Here is a 20,900-nt window from a genome sequence, read left to right on the forward strand (position 1 = left end):
TCCGAGGCAGCTCATTTCCTTGTAGGGGCCCTGGGAATGTTGGCTGGGTGACCCCAGCCTGGATCCCCAGATTCAAGGACTTCTGAGGCTCTGGAGAGTCCTCTGAAAACTCCGGACTAGATCAGATGGGTTCAGGCCCCAGATTACTCCAGGAATCTGGGCGGAAAAGTAAGTAAAAAATGTTAGAGAGAGAGAGAGAGAGAGAGAGAGAGAGAGAGGAAAGGCCCAGGTACAGCCTGGACTGATGGAAAAAGGCCGAGGCATGCTCTGAATACCCAGAGGGTACAGAATTATGCAGATACAGAGAAGAGACTCCCAGACTGGTGGAGATCAGGTGTGTGTGTGGAGGGTTCTCTATCCATCATCATCCAAGCACTTGGACCTTGTGGAGAGGCAGCTAGGAAGGACGCAGAGCTAGGGACCTTGGACAAGCTAGGCTAGGTCACTTCAGGTGAATTCTGGGGGGTAGTCAGAAGGGAGAAACTTGGTTGGTTTTGATGCTGGCTTGAAGTTGCCTTACAGAGAGCTCTTCCCATCTGGAAGATGCTGGCGATTGCTACGTCATGGAGAAATCACCTCATTCAATCCTCAAAATTACCTGGTGACTAGCACCCCCCCCCCCCCACCTTTTTGTTCACAGGTGAGGAGCTAAAATTTCAAGCGTTTTAACTATTTGCTTGAGACGACAGGGTCGGTCAGCTCTCTCTTCACATCCAAGATCAGCAAAGGTCCCCAGACTGTCAGCAAGGGGAGCGGGAGGCGGTTCGTGTCGGTCAAACCCTGTTACCTGTTACCTGGTGAAGCAAACAATGCTACATAACAGGTATCAGCCACCTTATTTCGAACTACTTATTTTGAACTATTATTGTGGCAAATCGTCAAACGACATTCAACGGTCGTGATAACTGAATTTGGCTTCTCTGCCTTTACTAGTTTCCAAATAAGCCACTTAGTGATCATTATAACAATCAGCTTCTACCAACTAGGTACCGAGCACTGACATGTATCATTTTTAATCTATTGAGAGAGTCTTGCATGATCCAATTTACGAATCACATTCTCTACTTAGAACGCAGAGACTCATACAGCTAGGAAGTAATGGAACAAGGATTTAATTTCAAATGTTTCCGACTGGCCCAAGGTAAGCCACTTTGGCATGAAGGTTATTCTGAGCTGAAGGCGATCGAGACCGTGTGGGCTCAAGAGAAACTTTGCCCTTCCCTTCACTACATAGAAGACTCTAAGTTGGGGTCTTTCCCAGGATAAGAGCTATGAGCAGAGATAAATCAGATCTGCGTGACCCATCTGTATGGCACGGCGAACATCTAATTACCAAACATCCGTTCTCTTTGTCGCCCTGTGAACTACTCGCCTCCCCTCGGAAGTCCCAGACCCCTGCCCCCTTCTCCTTAGTTTGGGATGACATACAGACCTCATTTGGCCTGTCTTTGAAATTCCGTGTCTGTGTGGATTCCCCATACATACACTATTAAGTTGTATTTTCTCCCGTTAATCTGTCTCGTGTCAATTGGATTCTTAGTCCAGCTGGAAGGACCTTGAAGGGGACAGGAACCCTTACTCTCCAAACAGGGGACAGGACATTCTGCTCCCTGACACACTAAAACGGAAGGACTTTTCACCCTACTGTCTCCTAAGTTCCTGAAACCACTCCTTGGATCCACAAAAGCATCAAGGTAACTCCCTGCTAGACCAAAACAGGGAAGTTTGAGGTTATCCCGTCTGGTGGAGCTAGACAGAGGGAGATGCCTCTCTGCCTGGAAATTGACTTGTTGGTCACCTGAGGCTTGGGTGACATTGCATTGGCTAATTTCGGGTTTATCCAACACAAGCAAGAAGCACCCCAAGAGTTGGGTGTGGATATAAAGAGCCGTGATGCTTCCGATGTTTTTACGGTGAGCAATGATGAAAATGGAAAATGGGGAGAGTTCAGACTTGACCTCAGCCCTGGAATCTAGGCCCCTCTCCTCCACACATGCATCTGGGAGTTCTTCTAGAACTCCCCTCACTGACTTCCCTTCCTACTCCCACTACTTTTCGGGTCCCGATGCTACTGTACCGTGCTCCAAGGCCCTGGGAAAAATAGGATTACCAGGGACAGTAGATGCCACCACACCGGGCGGCTGAGACATTCCCTGGGGTAGTGGGTCAGCTCTGCCTGCTGGCCATGCTGCTGAGAGACGTTTCCCAGAAACTTGCAGGACTTGGGCCTTGATGGGGAGGTAGGATGTGAGGAGCAAAGGACACTCAGAGAGCAGCCACCTAGCCCAGTGCCACCAGACCATCTCCAGATCCCCAGGGAAGCCTGAAGTTTGGGATAGAAGATAAACATAGCAGAACGTAGAAAGAAGTTCCAGGAGTTCTATGTGTCCCGAGGAAAGGGGGTTGGTTAGTCATCAGGGGAAACTTCCGTATCTCTCCATGCATTCTATCCACACTGTGTGGGGAGCAAACTCACCACTCAGCATTTCTCAGCAGGAAAACGTGAGGGCGAGAGGAACACAGTCTGAGCCCAGACTTGTTTGAGACTGGGGCTAGGATGCCATCTACTCATGGTGAGTGACTGTGCACGCACTCACACACGGAGACACAGCTGGGAATGAGGTGGAACCCACAGAATGACCACGAAGAGAAGAGTTTCCTGAGTTTACCAGCAAAGAATGTGACCGGCCCCAGAGGGACACCACGAGCAAGTGGTGGTGGCCGCAATGTGGACTTACCCACGAGCAAGAAGAGGAGATGTGTCCACGGTAAGGGAGAGAATACGTGCGGCTGACTCTTCTGTGGTTTCCTGGAGAAGGACCGTAGCACCCAGTCATCTGGGTGTTTCTTTGGACCCGCCATGATGATCTTCTCTCAGACCTCAGGCTGAAAGAGGAAGTGCTTACCACAGCTTCCCTGCTTGTGCATGTGTGCGTGCATGCGTGTGTGTGTGTCCCAGGGAGGGTTATTTATATCTGGTACCACAGACTCCTCCCACATGCTCAGGCTGGGGTAGGGGGTCCCACGTCTTTTCAGGGCCTTCGTGGGATTTGCAAATCCATGGGGGGAATCACCTTCTTCAGCATCAGGAAACTTGGGTTCTAAACTCGGCCCTAACGGTGGCCCCTCAATATCTCCACCTCCTGGTATCCGTGCCCGTGTGTAATCACCTCTTTTTTTTTTTTTTAAGATTTTAAGTCATCTCTACACCCACTGTGGGGCTCGACTCATCACCACGAGATCAAGGGTCGCATGTTCTACTGACTGAGCCAGCCAGGTGCCCTGTAATCACGTCTTCTTGAGTGTGGGCTGGGTGGAGTGGCTTACTGCTCGTGAGCAGTAATAAGCTGTCATTTCTGAGATTAGGTTCTGGAAGGTTGCGTTTTCACCTCGGTCTCTTTCTCTCCCTCCGTCTCCCTCTCTCTTTCCTACTCCCAGCTCTTTTTGAGGAGCCGGGTACTATGCTGTGAGCGAAAGACTTCGAGACAAGGAGCCAGGGAGACCACCAGCCAAAAGCCAACGAGGAAGTGATGTCTTTGCGAACAGATCATGGGGACTCGAGGCTGCCGAGAGTACAGGGTGAGGCGGGTGGTACTAGCCCCGGGAGGACACCTTGACCAGTGAGGGATCCTGAGCCGGAGGCACCAGCTAAGCCGTGCCCGGATTGCCGATCCACAGAAATTGTGAGATACAAGATGCTTATTTTCAGCTGCTGAGTTCTGCAGTTTGTTACACAACAATTGATAACAAATATGGTCCAATGAATTCACGGTTTTGCTTAAGCCAGTTTGCATTGGCTTCAAGTCACATACAACGGAGAGACTTTTAATTTTTTTAAGTACATTGATGGAGAGGGAGGGGCGGGGCGAGAGACTGGAGGGAAACTGGAGACAGAAGAGAATCCAGAGCGGGCACGGTACTGTCGATGCAGGGCTCCAGCTCACAGACTGGGAGCTCGAGACCTGAGCTGAAATCAAGAGTCAGTGGCTAGGGGTGCCTGGGTGGCTCAGTCGGTTAAGCGGCCGACTTCAGCTCAGGTACGATCTCGCGGTCTGTGAGTTCGAGCCCCACGTCGGGCTCTGGGCTGATGGCTCAGAGCCTGGAGCCTGCTTCCGATTCTGTGTCTCCCTCTCTCTCTGCCCCTCCCCCGTTCATGCTCTGTCTCTCTCTGTCTCAAAAATAAAATAAAATAAACGTTAAAAAAAAGAGTTGGTGGCTTAACTGACTGAGCCACCCAGACGCCCCTGAAATTTGATTTTTTTACTGTTTGTATTCTGTTTTGAGTTCCCTTATATCCCAGTTGATTTTTAAAACATGTCCTCTTTCAAGTTTGTTTATTCATTTATTTATTTTGAAAGAGAGACAGAAAGAGCGGGTCGGGGAGGGGCAGAGAGAGAACGAGAGAATCCCCAGCAGGCTCTGCGCTGACAGCTGCTACAAGGCCGTGGCATGAGAGGACCTGGAAAGGAAACTTCAGGAAGCGGGCACGGGTCGTTTCCGGTGACATCCAGTGAGTACCTGTCAGGTGTGAGACCCTCTCGTAAGACTTGACATGCACGGGTCCGTTTAGCCCTCACGACCGCTTTATGAGACAGGTAGTTTTTGTCACCCCCATTTTATAGATGAGGAGACTGAGGTGCAACCAGGGTAAGTAGCTTACTTTGAGTTTTATAGTTAAGTAAGAGCTTGAACCCAGGAAGTCTGGGAGGAAGGGGGGAGAGAGGGGACAAGTCGGATGGCAGGCATCTCCTATCAGAGGGCGTCTTCAGAGTTTCGTGCTGCACAAGCCTGAGAGTCAGGGCCTCCTTAATTCTGTGCAGCAGGCACCTCTCTTGCCTCACTCTAGTCCTGGCCCTGTGGCTACAGCATGATTGTCCAGAGAGAACTGCAGGGCATGTGGCCGGGAGATGTTTCCACAAGAAGCCCAGATAAAGGGTCTCATAACCCAGGTGTCATGGACTCAATGTTTGTCCCCTCCCCCCCCCCCCAAAAATTTATATGTTGAAGTCTGATCTCCAACGAAATAATATTAGGAGGCAGGACCTTTGGGAGGTGATTAAGTCATGAGGGTAGAACCCTAGTGAACAGAATTAGTGTCCTTGTGGAAGTGGCCCCAGAGCTCGCCCTCACCCCTCCCTCCATGCGACGTGGCAATGGGAAAGATGGCCGTCTCTGAAGCAGGAAGTGGGTCCTCACCAGATACCGAATCTGCTGGTGCCTTGGTCCCTCAACTTCCCAGCCTCTGGGAACTGTCGGAAGAAAAGTTCAGCTGTTTATAAGCCACACAGTCTATGGTGTTATTGTTAAGAGCAGCCTGAATGGAGCAGGACGTCAGACTAAAGGCAAAGAGCATCCAACAGGTATTTTTAAGCAGATGTGCAGGGTTATTCAAAGACCTTTTGGAAACTTGCTCCAGCAGCGGGGGGAGGGCATGGAAGGGAGGGGACTGCAGTGAAAGCACAGGTAGGGGGCTATTAAGGAGCCTGGGCATGAGCAAGAGGGCAGCCGGTCTGAGTGGGAGGAGAGGGCGGAGGAGAGGGCAAAGGTGGGAGAGGGTTCCAAGATACTGATAATAATAAGACTCGTCACTAACCTGTATCGAATAACGATGAGTGACGCTTTGTGCTTTACATATTTTTTTTTTGCTCCTCAAATCAACCCTATGTGGTTGTGCTGTCAGCCCAGAGCCTGACTTGGGGGCTCGATCCAATGAACTGTGAGATCATGACCTGAGCTGAAATCAAGAGTAGGACACGTAACCGACTGAGGCACCCAGGCGCCCTTACTTGGTACTCTTATTATCCTCACTTTAGAGTTGAAAAAACTGAGGTTTAGCAAGGGAAATGTCACTGGAATAACCTTCTTTGTAGTGTGGACACAGGTGGACACGGTCTTGTGACACGTAGAATCCAACTGAAGTATTAGCATTTAAGAACCGTAAAACCTAAAAGAATGTGAATTTTGATATAACGCAGTTGGCAAAGGTCCTGTACTCACTCAGTCCCTATCTGCACAGAGGGAAGGCGAATCTTCTCCCTGAGCTGTGGACACAAAGGCACCTCGTGTTGGGCATCAGGGAAGAGGCAGGTTGGCTTTGGTATCTCCAGTTTCTCAGTGTCCTTGGGCCAGGGCAGCAAATGTGGACAAACGACTGGAACATTTCTGGAATCCCTGCTACTGTCCCAAGAGTCCAGCTGGCCATGGGTGCCAGAATTGCCCATCTCCTGGGCATTGCCCCCAGAGAGCATCAAACCCCAGCGTGGGCTGCAATTTGGATCCTGTAGCCACTGTCCCACGTTCTGCTGCACAGGCTCACTGCCAGCCCCCAACCAACCCTTCATTAACTTTGCAACGAAGGTGACCCTGCGTTTTACACGATTATATTTTTTGACTTCACTTTGGATATTATATGGGGTTTTAACATGTTTCTACTCCTGCAAATTCGAAGAATATGAAAAGAATACAGAATTTCAATAAGGTTAAAACTCTTTACACCCAAACAGAAAGACACTTAAAGGTCTTAAGAGCGAAAAGCAACGCAACATCAAAGCAAGTGCTAGGGTTACAGTAAAGGGAAGACTTAGGCGATATCGCTGTGCAAGTCGAATCTAGGGACATGGGCTATGAGACCAGCCTTTTAGAGGATGTCGACAAAGCAGGTGAAGGGACCTGGGTAGGGACCAACAGTTAACGTCTCAGTGATGTTTCTGGTCCCTAAGCAACCTTAGCTGGTGGAGAAGGTGCCCTAGAAAACAGCTGGAATTGAGATGACATAACTGGGTCCTTGGTGGCTACGTTTTCAATCCTGGAGAGAGAAGGAATTCAGAGTAGGCGTGCTCAAGGTATCAGTAATTTTTGCTCACATATATGTATTATTTGAGACATCTAGCCTTTTAAAGTAATGGGTAACTTTGTGGTTCTGGTCTGAACTATGTAACTGAGTAATTGATTTGCATTTGCGATTTTGTTTTTTTTAATTAATTAATTTTTATTGAAGTAGGGTCGACACACAATGTTACATGAGTTTCAGGCGTACAACATGGTGACTCGACAAGTCTATACAGCATGCTGTGCTCACCACACGTGTGGCTGACATCTGTCACCACTTAGCGGTGTTACAGTTGAACCCAAGTTTATATGAAGTATAATGCCTTAATCTTGTGAGCAAGTTTACAAGTCAAAACCACACTGAGATACCACCTCGCGCAGGTCAGAGTGGCTAAAATTAACACTCGGGAAACTACAGATGTTGGCGAGGATGCGGAGAAATGGGAACCCTCTTGCACTGTTGGTGGGAATGCAAACAGGGGCAGCCACTCTGCAAACTGGTGGAGGTTCCTCGAAAAATTAAAAATAGAACTCCCCTACAACCCAGGAATAACACTACTAGGAATTTATCCAAAGGATCCAGGAGTGCTGATGCATAGGGGCACGTGTGCCCCAATGTTTATAGCAGCACTATCAACAATAGCCAAATTATGGAAAGAGCTCAAATGTCTATCAACTGACGAATGGATAAAGAGGATCTGGTTTATATATACAATGGAACACTACTTGGCAGTGAGAAAGAATGAAATCATGCCATTTGCAACAACACGGATGGAACTGGAAGGTATTATTTTTTAATTTTTTTTAACGTTTATTCATTTTTGAGAGACAGAGTTGGTGTGAGCGGAGTTGAAGCAGAGGGAGAGGGGGACACAGAATCCAAAGTAGGCTCCAGGCTCCGAGCTGTCAGCACAGAGCCTGACATGGGGCTTGAACTCATGGACCAGACCTCGAGATCGTGACCTGAGCCAAAGTCAGATATTCAACCGACTGAGCCACCCAGGTGCCCCGGAACTGGAAGGTATTATGCTGAGTGAAATAAGTCAGTCAGAGAAGGACAGATATCATGTTTTCACTCATATGTGGAACTTGAGAAACTTCACAGAAGACCATGGAGGAGGGAAAGGAGAAAAAATAGTTACAAACAGAGAGGGAAGGAGGGAGGCAAATGATAAGAGACTCTTAAATACAGAGAAAAAACTGAGGGTCGATGGGGCGGGGCAGGGGGGAGAGGGGAAAATGGGCGATGGGCATTGAGGAGGGCACTTGTTGGGATGAGCACTGGGTGTTGAATGTAAGTGATGAACCACGGGAATCTACCCCCCAAAGCAGGAGCACACTTTCCCCAGTGTATGTTTAGCCAATTTGACAATAAATTATATGAAAAAAACCAAAAACCAGCTCTTTCCTCTGGGCTGCCGACATGCAGGAAACTTCCGGGCCACCTGAGCCATGGCCATGGCCACATCGACAAGCACCAGAAGCGCCCAAGAGACTGGGGTAATGCTGGTGGCATGCATCACCACGGGATCAACTCTGACGAGAATCATCCAGGTTACTTCGGAAAAGTTGCCACGAGGCATTAGCACTTAAGGAGGAACCAGAACTTCTGCCCAACTGTCAACCTTGGCAGAGCCTGTCATCGTGAAGGCCATGTTCTTCAGTAGAAGAGCCGAGGAGAAGATTAAGGGTGTGGGCGGAGCCTGTGTCCTGTTGGCTTGAAGCCACGTGGAGGGAGGTCCATTAAATACTACCAAACGCTTTTCTCTTCCGGTCTGAGCACGAGCTCTCTTGCACCCCTACCTCTCTCTCTCTCTCTCTCTCTCTCTCTCTGTGCATTGGAAAGCCACCTAACAGCTTCCAGGAGTAAGGGTATGAGGGCCCGGGCTCCCCTGCCAACTCACCTCAGCAAGCGTGCAAGAGACAGCACCAGCACTTAGAGGCCTCGGCCCACGACGTACCTTGAACATTTTCATCTATAAAGCGAGAATATTCGTCACTAGCATGTGTGTGTGTCTTAGAGTTGAAAGGCCTGTTTTGCATCGTGTCCTCTGAAAATACGACGAGTGGGAGAATAAAAAAAAACAGAACCTAGAAACAAAACCAAAAACGTATAAGTTTATATGAAGCATGCAATACTTTAAGGCAATTTAACAATGACCGTACTTAGAAGCTCAATGTACTAGATTTACAAGCCTTCTTTTTCTTTTTAAGTTTATTTATTTATTTTCAGAGAGAGAGAGAGAGAGAGAGAGAGAGAGAGAGAGAGAATCCTAAGCAGACAGTGCTGTTAGTGCAGGGCCCGACTCGGAGCTCGATCTCAAGAACCGTGAGATCATGACCTGAGACGCTTCACCCACTGAGCCACCCGGGTGCCCCGATTTACAAGCCTTCTTTAAGTATTTGGGGAATCTTATTTGTTGGTTCAAATACTTCGTCCAAGGTGCTGGGGGGATGGGGGACACCGGTGGTGCGGATGAAGGTGTGCCCCTGCCATGCACAGCATCGTAACCCTGTATGGTAACTCTACTGGAATAAAAATAATAAAAAAAATAAAAAATATTTATATCTTGTGTCTTAAACAAGGAAAAGCAAGCAGAAGAGCTATATCAAAAAATCTGTTTTCAACCTTGAAAAAAAAAAGAAAACACTTTAAAAGGAAACTAAACATATTACATTCAACAGTGGGATTTAAAGTCTTTAAAGGAATCGATTCATACATTTGTAAAGTGAGTCAAATACTATCAATAGCCCCCGAGAAGGGGGTTAAAGGTTGCCAGATTTGTAAATAGAATATGCTTTGTGAGCTGAACTGCCCTTAAGGCTGGCCTTTTTTTTAGTAAATTGAATTTCTTTTTTTAGTAAATTGAATATGAATTCTTTAAAAAAAATTTTTTTTAAGTTTACTTTTGAGAGACAGAGAGAGACAGAGCACGAGCAGGGGAGGGGGCAGAGAGGGAGGAAGACACAGAATCCGAAGCAGGCTCCAGGCTCTGAGCTGTCAGCACTGAGCCCGACGCGGGGCTCGAACCCACAAACCATGAGAGATCACAACCTGAGCTGAAGTGGGACCCTTAACCAACTGAGCCACCCAGGCGCTCTGAATATGAATTCTTTAAAGCAATATAGCCTATGGATAATTAAAAAAATTTTTTTTAAACATTTATTCATTTTTGAGAGACAGAGAGAGCTAGAGCGCGTGCAGGGGTGGGGCAGAGAGAGAGGGAGACACAGAATCCGAAGCAGGCTCCAGGCTCCGAGCGGTCAGCACAGAGCCCGATGCCGGGCTCGAACTCACGAACCGTGAGATCCTGACCTGAGCCGAAGTTGGACCCCTAACTGACTGAGCCACCCAGGCGCCCTGCCTATGGATAATTTTTTAATGCACAAAACCCATCTCTTAGGAAATAAACGATAATGGGGAAGTATTATTGCCTGCGAAGTCGTTTGCCAAGGTCATCAGTAAGCAGCAGAGGTGCGATTCAAATCAGAAAGCTTCGCCTCCACACCACAGTACCCAGCCCTGAGGCTAAACCATTCCGCATTACTTTGTTTTTCTATCAACGTGATTTTCTTTCCCACTAGCCTGTGAACAATGTGCTTGCAGAGGCTTCCTTTCGTCTTTGGACGCCCAGACCCCTGCACGGCGCCTTGGTGGCGCCCGGCAGGAGCTCATGTGTATGGCAAAGAAATGAGTGAAGAGAACTCAGTGACAGTGGCATCCAGAAGTCCAAGAGAGGAGAGACTTTCAAGCAGGGAGGGTCCCACTGTCAAATTTAACTGGTGGTCATACAAGATGAGGACCAAAGGGTCTGCAGGCCGTGGCCGAGGAGAGGTCAGTCGTACCTTGTTAAAAGCAATGCGGATCCTCTTCAAGTCTTGCCGGGGCACCTGACCTCTATGCCCTGAAGGCCAGGGAGACGCTGGTCAAAGTCTGAGAAGTGCGGGGCCCGACAGGAGACACCAGTCGTGGTTACGTCCTCACGGAGACGCCAGCGGTCTGCCTAGCCCAGCAAAGCCTTCGGGACTATTTGGTGTAGAGAGGTGGGGGGAAGGGGGGGCCACGCCTGTGCCAGCTCCCCCCTCGCCCCTGTCCCCGCGGATCGGGACTTTCCTGCAACTCCTTCGACCACGCCAGCGAAAGGGCAAGAGAGCAAAATAACATCTGACCCAGTCTTTCACGGCTGGAGGCAGAGGTGGTCCCAAGGGTCTTGTCCCCTGGATCCTTCCGGCCTGGGCCCTGTGCTAAAGAAGCTACAGCCAGCAGCCCGTGCCTTCCACCTTTCTGTCCTTGGGCCATCTGCGCTTGAGCTTCTCCGCCTGCTGGCTCCCGTCTGCTCACGGGCTCAACCAAGCACGCAGGAACTGAGCCCTTACTCTGTGCTGACGCTGAGCTAGTCACTGGGAATTGCAAGAAGAGAGGGGAAGGCTCCTACCCTCGAGGGGCTGAGTGTACTTGGGAGGACGTGCAGGTGAGCAGGTATTTCTATACAGTCGGGATAGATGTCATGATAGAGGTTGGCACGGGGGACCCGGAGAGGCCAGAAGAGGGCGTCTGTTTTAGCCTGGGCCTTCAGGAGAGTCTTTCCCACGGTGGTGATGACACTGGGGAGGGGCAGTGGGAGCCAGCTAGGGCGAGGTAGGTGGGGTAGGTGGCAGAGACGAGGGCAATGCAGTAAGCAGTTTGCGGGAGCCAGTTTACGGGGGTGAGGAGCCCTCGGGGCGGTGCGGGGAGACTCTAGAAGCAGCGTGCAGCGGCCTGGAGTCCAAGATCTGAGATGTGGCGACGCGGCACGAGGCCAAGGTCGTCAGGAAGCAAGAGAACGTGAAAGGCCTCGTCCACCAGGGCTGTGAGCCGAGGCTTTGCCTTGTAGGGGACGGGGGACCTCAGAAGGGTCTAGAGCACGGCTGTGAGCATCATCGGTGTTGGCTCTTAAGTAGCTCACGGCGGCCTCCCACCTTCTTTCTCCCGTGTCCTCTCGTCTCCGCATCTTGTGACTCCAAAGCCGCATGTGATTATTGTGGTGAACCCTAAAAACAGGAAATGACTGGGGGCTGATATTCACACATTCGCAGTTGGCCCAGCTGTCGGCAGGCAGGCCAGTCTGCCGGTGAATATTATGGGCCTTTCTCTACCGGGGTCCCTGCTCCTGCTTGGTCTTTTCGTGGGTAAGTCTCTCCTGCCACTACCCTCCAGGCGCCTCCAGCTGCCCGCGCAGGGTGTTGCTCTAGCCACGGGTAATTTTCACTGAAGATGCTGCGTCCCAGGAGCCAGGCTGTGTGCGTGTGTGTGTGTGTGTGTGTGTGTGTTGCACATGCTGCCGTCTCACACCGTGCAGGCCCAGACTGTGTCCTTGTCACCCTCACATTTCTTCTGCTGACGAGTCACAGGGAGCCCGGGTGTCCCTACCACTGGCTGATGGCGGGGTCATGGGATCGAGGACCTGCCTCTTCATCTTGCCGTTTCACGCATGACCTTCGGGTGTCCCAGCCCCCTCCCTCCCTCTGCCACCAGCCCCTGTGAGTCACCCTCCGTCATGAAATGACTTGAGGAGGGGATCTCAGGCCTGGCACTTGGCAGCTGTTTCTATCCCTCTAGATTCGCACTGCTCGCTCCTGTCCCCGAGGACCTGAGCGGGGGCAAGAGACAGGCTTGGGAACCAGAGGCCCCAGGGGAACGAAGCTCGCGAGAAGCCTGCGGTGACTGGGCCAGGCTCTTTCCGGTCTAAGCAAGTTTCAAGCTTTCGCTTTCACTCTCCTTCAGGGGGGAACACGAAGGCACAGTTCTGAAGGTCACCTGCCTTCAGGGTTGTCCGCACCCCAGGCTTTAGGGGGGCTCCTAGGCCCCAAAGATGGATCCCTTGATGTGTTTAAAACTTGGTGGTGAAGGGAAGGAAAAGTTCTTCGCTACCCTCAAGGTCTCCCACCCGAACTGACAATTACTTCGATGTGAGACAGATTCACAGGAGAAAAGAAACACCCTGAGTTTTAGGACGTGCATATGGAGACCCGATAATGAAATGGAGACCTGCAGACATGCCCAAGGAGGCACTTTTATACTTTTTAGACGGACGAGAAATCTGCGAGGAATTGAGCGGACAAAGAACGCTTAGCTTTGGGGCTTTAATTAGTAAAGAATTCTAAACAGACGTTGGGCAGGGGAGTAGATTAGTGAAAAATAGTTGTTTATTTTTCTCACCTCTGGTGATAAGGATACTCTTCACCTCCTGGTCCAGGGAAGGTGCCTTTCACATGGGAGATTTACTTCCTGTGTTCAGGGGTCAGAGGAGGGTCTGAGAATCCTTGCACTGGCTGCCTCTTAAGTAACTTAAGAAAAAACCTTTTTTTAAAGTTTATTTGAGAGTGAGAGAAAGAGAGAGAGAGAGAGAGACAGAGCGCAAGCAGGGGAGGGGCAGCGAGAGAAGGAGACACAGAATCCGAAGCAGGCCCCAGGCTCCGAGCTGTCAACACAGAGCCTGATGCGGGCCTCGAACCCAGGAGCTGTGAGATCATGATCTGAGCCGAAGTTGGACACTCAACCGACTGAGCCACCAGGGCGCCCAGTAACTTATTGAAATAACCAAATAGGGACGGACACCTGGGTAGCTCAGTTGGTTGAGCGTCTGATTTTGTTCGGCTCAGGTCATGATCTCGCGGTCTGTGAGTTCGAGCCCCGCGTTGGGCTCTGGGCTGACAGCTCGGAGCCTGGAGCCTGTTTTGGATTCTGTGTCTCCCTCTCTCTCTCTCTGCCCCTCCCCTGCTCTCTCTCTCTCTCTCTCTCTCAAAAATAAATAAACATTAAAAAAAAAAAACCAAATATGCCCAACTGGCCCCTCTTGGGGTGGCCTGCCCTTGGTCCCTACACCCGTTTATAAACAACGTCTGCTTAAATTTAAAAAAAAAAAAACTTGTGATAGAGATAACCCACGACAAACTTGTGATAGAGATAAAGGCAGACAGTATTACACACACCTTGCGGATGATGGACTGAGGCTCAGAGAGATTAGGTGACATCTTTGGGGACACACAGCTGGCGATCTGTGAAAATGGAGGAGAGTGCCGCCCAGCAGCGGCAACACGGAAGCTCCCAGAACAGCGTCCTCGACGGAGGCAGCAGAACTGGCATGGAGATTCATGTCGGGTTCTCCTCACCCCTGCTTTCCTATTCCCTCACAGAGCAAGCCCATCTGGGAGCTTTTCTCTCTCCAGGCCAGGCTCTGGGTGGCCCCTGTCCACAGGGACATCGCCCAGGCATATGGCAAAATAATGGGTAAGTAGGTACTGCCTTAAAGATAGGGCGCCTTAAGGGAGGGGCACCTGGGTGGCTCAGTCAGTGGAGCGTCCAACTTCGGCTCAGGCTATGATCTCACGGTTCGTGAGTTCAAGCCCCAGATCCGGCTCTCCTCTGTCCCCCTCCCCGCTCTCCCTCTGCACCTCTCCCGCACACACTCTCTTTCTCAAAAATAAATAAACATTAAAAAAAAATGTTTAGTTCTTTGGTTCGGCTCGGTTCTGGAAACATCTACTCATGCTTTTGTGTCCCGGGTCCTGTGCTTCGTGTGTGGTGAGGACAGGGGTCAGCGGGACCCGGGGGGGGTGGAATTAAGGATGACGAAAGCCCATCATTGGCACTATGGTGGAGTTGACAGAGTGTCAGCTGTGGGGTCGCACGAACTTGGATTTTCATATGGACTCTGCTGCTTCCTGGCTGGTGACCTGGGGCAAGTTTCTCAAGAGTTTTGAGTCTCACGATCTTTCTCTCTAAAGTGGGAATAAGAACAGTCACCTTACGGGTTTGTTGGGACGCACTTCCCCTACTCGGCACGGTGTCCGACGTTTGGGGTTCGTGTCCTGATCTGATCCCCCTGTGTCTCCCTTCACCTGAACCAGAAACAGGATTCAGACCGAGAAGCCCTACGCGCGCCCAGGGCACCTACCTAACCCAGAGGCCGAACCACCCCCCTGCCTTGCTCCCTCAGATGCTAATTTCCTTCCGCCTTCTCTCCTGGGGCTTGTGAGCCACCAGGAGAGACCCGCACGGGGCCCTCTGTATGCGACAGGGTGAAGCGAATGCTTAAAACCCAACAAGCCAACGAAAGCACGGGCTGAAGGAAACCGGGGTGGGGGGCATGGCTGGATCACGAGTACGGAGCCCAGCAGGGAAGCGGCACTTGGGCGAGGCCTGATGGGTCACTGCACTCCAGGCGATGAGGACGGGCCAAGCTGCTCAGTCAGGGCGCAGGCCCCGGGGCCAGCGCGCCCACACCGGCCGCCTTGGTAGGCTTCCCATCGGCGTGCGTCATTCTCCAGGTGGGAGCCATCACAGCACCACACAAGTGGACCCCAGGCTGTCCGGCGGATGGCGTGGTGGTTCACAGGACGCTGACCCGTCCCCGGCTTGGGGCGCCTATTCCCACAGGGCAGCAGCCCCTCTCCCACCCCTTGTCCCCACAGCCACTGTCCCAGGACATCCCAGGTCAACTTTAGACAGAGACTCAGCACCTGGCCTGGGACCAGGGACGCAGCTGGTGCTTTTGGATCCTGTTCTGAATCAGGGTCCGGAGCCTTCTGGAACCAGGCAGCCTTTCCTTTCTGAGTCACTGTGCAGCACACCTGGGTCAGTTTCAAACCTTCTGTTTCCTGGGACTGGGTGTCAGTGTTGCAAGAATTTGCCCACAGAGACGGGTCATGCTACCGAGCAGCGGTAGCTTTCATTTCTCGACAAGGGTGCTGGCTAGTTTTTTTTTTTTTTTTTTATGTTCATTTTTGAGAGAGAGAGAGAGAGACAAAGTGCAAGCAGGGGAGGGGCAGAGAGAGAGGGAGAGAGGGAGACACAGACTCTGAAGGAGGCTCCAGGCTCTGAACTGTCAGCACAGAGCCCGACGCGGGACTCGAACCCGCGAACCATGAGATCATGACCTGAGTCGAAGTTAGATGCTTAACCGACTGAGCCACCCAGGCGCCCCATGGCCAATTTTTTTAAAAAATAGTTTCATTTATTTACACTAAGCTCTCCACCCAATGTGGGGCTTGAACTCACGACCCCAAGATCAAGAGTTGCTTGCTGTATCCACTGAGCCAGCTGGGTGCCTGGGTGCTGGCTAGTTTTGGCGAGATGATATTCCAGCGATGTCAAGAAGGTTCCACAGCAGTGAGGAAGGCCAAGGTAGACTGGTGTGGCCAGTAAAAATAGAGTCAGCCCATTTTAGAATCATATTACGGCTCATTTAGAAAGTATTATTATTACTTATTACTCATATCGATAGGAAAAGAGTAACCCGGCTCCTTCGCACCAGAAGGAAAGGCAAATGGGGTCAGTTGAGCACAGTGCTGGTGGTGGGGGGGTCGGAAGCTTTGTCCTGAGCGGGTAGAGCAGGAACGTCCTTCCTCATAAGAAACTGACTCACCCCAGTGCCTCCCAGTGGAGACAGAGAGGTCCGTGGAGCTGGCTTCGGGGCCTCACAGGCCACTGTCCTCTCGTGCTCTGGGAGGATCGCAGGGCATTTTGCCCAGACTCCGATTAGCCCGTGGTTCCAGCCTTTGCCTGGGTGACACGGGCAAAGTCACCGGGGCGCCATGGCAGAGCTGTTCCTCCAGCGGGAAGAAAAAGCTACGGTTAGCGAGTGAGGATGAACACGTGGAAGCTGAGTGTTGGAGGGAAATCTTCAGAGAAGCTTCTCGGGGTTGAGTTTGCGTGATAGGAAATATTCCTATTTGATGAGGCATTAAAAACAAATTTTTTTTTGAATGTTTATCTACTTTTGAGAGAAAGAGGGGCGCCTGGGTGGCGCAGTCGGTTAAGCGTCCGACTTCAGCCAGGTCACGATCTCGCGGTCCGCGAGTTCGAGCCCCGCGTCGGGCTCTGGGCTGACGGCTCGGAGCCTGGAGCCTGTGTCCGATTCTGTGTCTCCCTCTCTCTCTGCCCCTCCCCCGTTCATGCTCTGTCTCTCTCTGTCCCCAAAATAAATAAACGTTGAGAGAAAGAAAGAGAGACATGAAGAAGGTGTGCGCAGGGAAGGGGCAGAGAGAGGGAGACCCAGCATCCGAGGCAGGGTGCAGGCTGTGAGCTGTCAGCGCAGAGCTGGATGCGGGGCTCGAACCCACAGACCACGAGGTCATGATGTGAGCTGAATGAAGTAGGACGCTTAACTGACCGGGCCAACCAGGCACCCGCCCCACCCCACCCCCGCCTCGCCTCCTTTATTTAAGTGCAGGAAGATGCATTTGCTCCCCGGTCAGGTTCCCATGGTCGGGGAGACAGCGTTTCTGCCATAAATCAGGCCGGGCCGGCCATGGCCTTTTCTCAAACAGGGCGAGGGCACTGGGGCTTCTGGGACGTCGGTGGGACTCTTGACTAGGGTGGGCCCAGCGCTGTGGGAGAGCCCCTCTCGCTATGCTCCAGCGGGGTGGCAATAGCGAAGACAATAGGCCAGACTTTTGTCCTTCGCAGGGAGTTTCCCAAGTCACTGAGGCCTCACGACAGCCCTGCAGCTGGCAGGAGAGGGGTTTTTATTTCTAAGCTGCTGCAACAGTCTCAGAGAGAAAAAACGACCCCGCGACAAAAGTGGCAGAGCCGGGAATAGAACTTATGCACCTTGTTGCCACATCCTGCGCTTCTGGTTTGTCACTGCATTTATGTGCCGCAGAAGGAGTCGTGGGGGAAGGGTGTGGGGCCCAGGCTGGAGGAGACACAGCGGGGGTGGGGGGAGGTGGCAGCCTGCCTTCTCCCCCGGGGACATTCTGGGCTGTGTGGTCCTCTCTTGCCCAGTTGAGCCGCCCCTGCGGCTGCCATGGGGAGGGCCCCAGGGCTGAGGCCAAATGACAGAGCAGGCTTCTTGCGTGCCTGTGGCCTTCTTGAGTGTCCTGACTGTCTGTTGTCCGCAGCTGCTCTCCCTGCAACCCCCAAGGCTCCTGGCTCTGGCCTGGGGAGGCGAATAATGGCCACATGGATATCTTCTGGAAGCATCTGAGTTCCTGGTCCTGGGGGAAGAAGGGATGGGGTGTGGGTTGAAGAGAGCACAAAGGAGCGGGAGAAACCTCAAAGGCACAGGGCCCAATCTTGGGGAAGCCCTTGTTGGGCGCCCGGAAACTCAACGTATGCTGCAGAGACCCCTACTGGGGAGAGATGTAATTACAACACGGTTCCGCGCTTGCGCAGACACACAGGGCCTGCGGCAGGTCAGCGCAAGGGTGGGAACCCAGGCTTTGGGGTCCGAGCCACTGGATTTGGGTCTTGGATCAGTCACGCAATGGCTGAGACTCTGGGCGAGTTACTGGAAGCTCTCTGAGCCTGTTAAATGGAATAGGTACAAAGCCTCCCCTATTTCGCAGGGTTGTTCCGGGGGAATCAAAGCATACAAAGCCGGGCCCCTGGGTGGCTCAGCGGTTAAGCGTCTGACTTCTGCTCGGGTCAGGATCTCGTGGTTCATGAGTTCGAGCCCCGCTTTGGGTGAGCCCTGCTTTTCTCCCCACCCCACCCCTGCCCCTCATGGGATTCTCTCTCTTTCTCTGCTCCCCTCGCTCACTTGTGCCCTCTCTCTCTCAAAATAGATAGTGGCCTCTCTCTCAAGGCCACTGACTTGGCCTTGAAAGCTCAAAGCTCTCCAACAGACGTGGGCAGATTCGGCCTCTGTCTCTCCCTGTGCGTACTCAGGCTGGTGAACCACCTCGGTGTCAGTGCCTCGTGCCTTCTGCCCGGTGAAGGGGGCGCCCAGGGTAGCTCTGCAGTCTTCCCTTGGTGATTTTTGTACACGCAGCGCGGCTGGGCCGGCCCCGTGTCGCACCGAGCTCCAGGATCGGTGACAATGGACAATGCATCTTCGTCCTGACTTGTGTGGCAGAAAGCAGAGGAACCTCTGTGGCCTACAGCCGGATGCCTCTGGGACCCCGGACCGCTGTGTCCCGCGGAGGGTCTGTCCTCGGTGTCTCCTTGAGGCCCCGGGGACAGTGCTGTGGCCTTCACCTGCGCGGTCCAGGACGCAGTCAGTAACAGCGGCTCCCTCCCCGTCTCAGCGCCGCCCTTGTGCGCAGGTACCTGGCCCCCCGGAGCACACGCCCTGTGCCGCAGCTCTGGAGGGGACGGAAGGTGGAGGACGGAGTCCTGGTCCTGCGCAGGCCCTGGGGAGAGGGGCTAACACCCTCGAGAGAGGGCGTCTGGGCCAGTGTGGTCGGGGGAGAAGGAGGAGAAGGCCTAGGGGGGCCAGTGGGGAGGTTGGAGGGGTTTGGGCAGGAGGCGCTCGGCGGTGGGGGGTGGGGGGGTGCTGGGCTGCCCTGAGTGCCTAGGGAGACCCCGGCACTGAAGCTGTGGTTTTCCATCTGTCTGCAGGGCCAGGGATCCTGGGAGGGGACACGGTCGGGGAGACAGTGTTCGGTATCCCTGGGGAGTTGGCCACTCGGCCCCTGGAGGTCCCAGCCGGGCAGGAAGTGGAAAAGGTTACCTGGAGCTCTGGACAGCTTGTCGCTGTTTTGCAACCAGGACCCGGAGGCAAACCAATCCTGGCTGCTGGGACTTAGGGACCTTACAGCGAACGACTGTGTCCTCTCTGCAGATCAGGTCCCCAAGGCTGCAGGGCCCTGGCCCCTCCGGAGCCTGGATAACTCTGCCTATTTGTCAACGCCACCAAGGATTTCACCCTGCGGGTCTGGGGGGCGGGGGGGGGGGGGGGGCGGAGGGCTCACATCTGAACTTTGACCTTTCCGCTCTGCCCTGCCTGACCAGGCCAGAGTCTCCTCAGAGCTCAAACTTTCCTTTCGCGCAGAGAGAAGCTGCGGGAGCCCGATATCGCTGCCGGTTCCCGGATGGCGAAGGGTGGGGCCCGCAGTGTCCCCCTGACGGGCTCCCTGCGACAGGCCGGAGAGGATGTGTGGTACAGTCGGGCCCCGCTCGGCCTGGTGGCGGGGGTGGGGGACCACTCTCACGTCACCTGGACTTCTGGGGTCGGTGGCAGCTATCGCTGCACGGCCAGGAACCGGTCAGTCAGAGCTCGGGCTCAGTCCCCACCGGGCCCCTCTGCGCAGGTAACCCCCTCCTGTGAGCCCCCTCCTTGACAGCCTGGGCCTAGGTCCTTAGCATCCCCATCTGGCTTCCTGGGGACTCCAGGGCTGGTCGAGGAAAAGGCGGGCGGGATCGCTGAGAGCAGTGAGTGTCTCTGGGGTGGCAGGGAAGGACGGTTCTGGTGCCATCACCCCAGGGCCTGCTGTCCAGCTTCTGTCTGTCAGCCCCAGACCCTGCGCTTGGCTCACTCCTGGGTCTCCCCCGGCCCGCCCGCTCCTGCAGACCCACTGAGGAGGAGCCCCAGACCTTGGCCGCGTCCTCAGAGAAGCCTGGAGCTGCTCTGAGAGGGAGATCCAGGCTGTGGCTCCTGTGGCATCCGGGGCGGCCTCTCCCGGTGTCCACAGGCCGCTGCGGGAAACCGCCTCGGTCCAAACACATTCTGTCCCTCTTTCCTCTTCTTGGCCGACTTCTGGACGTCTCTCTGCTCCCTGTCTCTGAGTCCCATGCTCCCCCCCACTGAGCCAGCCAGGCGCCCCCCCCCCCCCCCCGAGCATTTAGAAGGTGCCTGTGTTGTTGGAGGCTTCGAGGAGAGGTCTGGATACATCGCCACCCCTCTGGGAGCTCAGTCGCAATTGTTACAGTTCGCCCCTGACCCCACGAACTGACTTGAGCGGGGACGGAGCGAGTTGTACAGGAGCCTTTGTCCGTGTCTGGCTTCTCCATTGAATGAGACCAATGCTCATTCTTAGTTCCTTCTGTGTCTCCAACGTACAGCACGGAACAGGCGTGGAACATGCGACTCTGACGTGTATTTAGGGAGCAGCCTGTGCTGGGTGTGACAGGACCCAAGGACACACGGTCACGGGTCGCAGACGCTAACATCCTCCCGGCCCTTCCAGGGCGTCCGGAGGGCAGTCCACCTCCTTCCCCCTGATTCGGCTTCCTTAAGGGGCCTCCAGCCCACCCACACTTCTGACTTCTTTTCTTGGAAATCCCTTCCCCTGTCTGCCTGTCTTCCATTTCTTCTCTTTCCTCCCTTTTACGTCAGTTCCTAACCTGTGGTCATTGTTTCATTCAG

At 53.1% G+C, this 20,900-nt stretch overlaps 1 protein-coding gene and 1 pseudogene across 10 annotated transcripts in view; one reads left to right on the plus strand and one right to left on the minus strand.

Moving 5' to 3' along the window:
- LY9 (lymphocyte antigen 9) overlaps window positions 1–8,752 on the minus strand; it is a 33,136-nt gene extending 24,384 nt beyond the window's left edge. For 8 of the 10 annotated variants that reach the window (XR_007148020.1, XR_007148018.1, XR_007148019.1 and 5 more), the window contains exon 1: window positions 2,739–2,871. Coding sequence is in view for 5 of the 10 variants with exons in the window: in XM_047839764.1 (XP_047695720.1) it covers window positions 2,739–2,862 (124 nt within the window). In the remaining 5 variants the exon portion in view is untranslated. Of the gene's footprint in view, window positions 1–2,738; window positions 2,917–8,732 lie in introns of those variants that run through there. The other 2 variants (XR_007148017.1, XR_007148016.1) reach the window with 2 other exon arrangements.
- Window positions 8,041–9,356, plus strand: LOC125155008 (60S ribosomal protein L27a-like; annotated as a pseudogene).
- The last annotated feature ends 11,544 nt before the right edge of the window (window positions 9,357–20,900 follow it).

Source organism: Prionailurus viverrinus, chromosome F1 (assembly GCF_022837055.1).
Source record: "Prionailurus viverrinus isolate Anna chromosome F1, UM_Priviv_1.0, whole genome shotgun sequence".
NCBI classification, from domain to species: domain Eukaryota; kingdom Metazoa; phylum Chordata; class Mammalia; order Carnivora; family Felidae; genus Prionailurus; species Prionailurus viverrinus.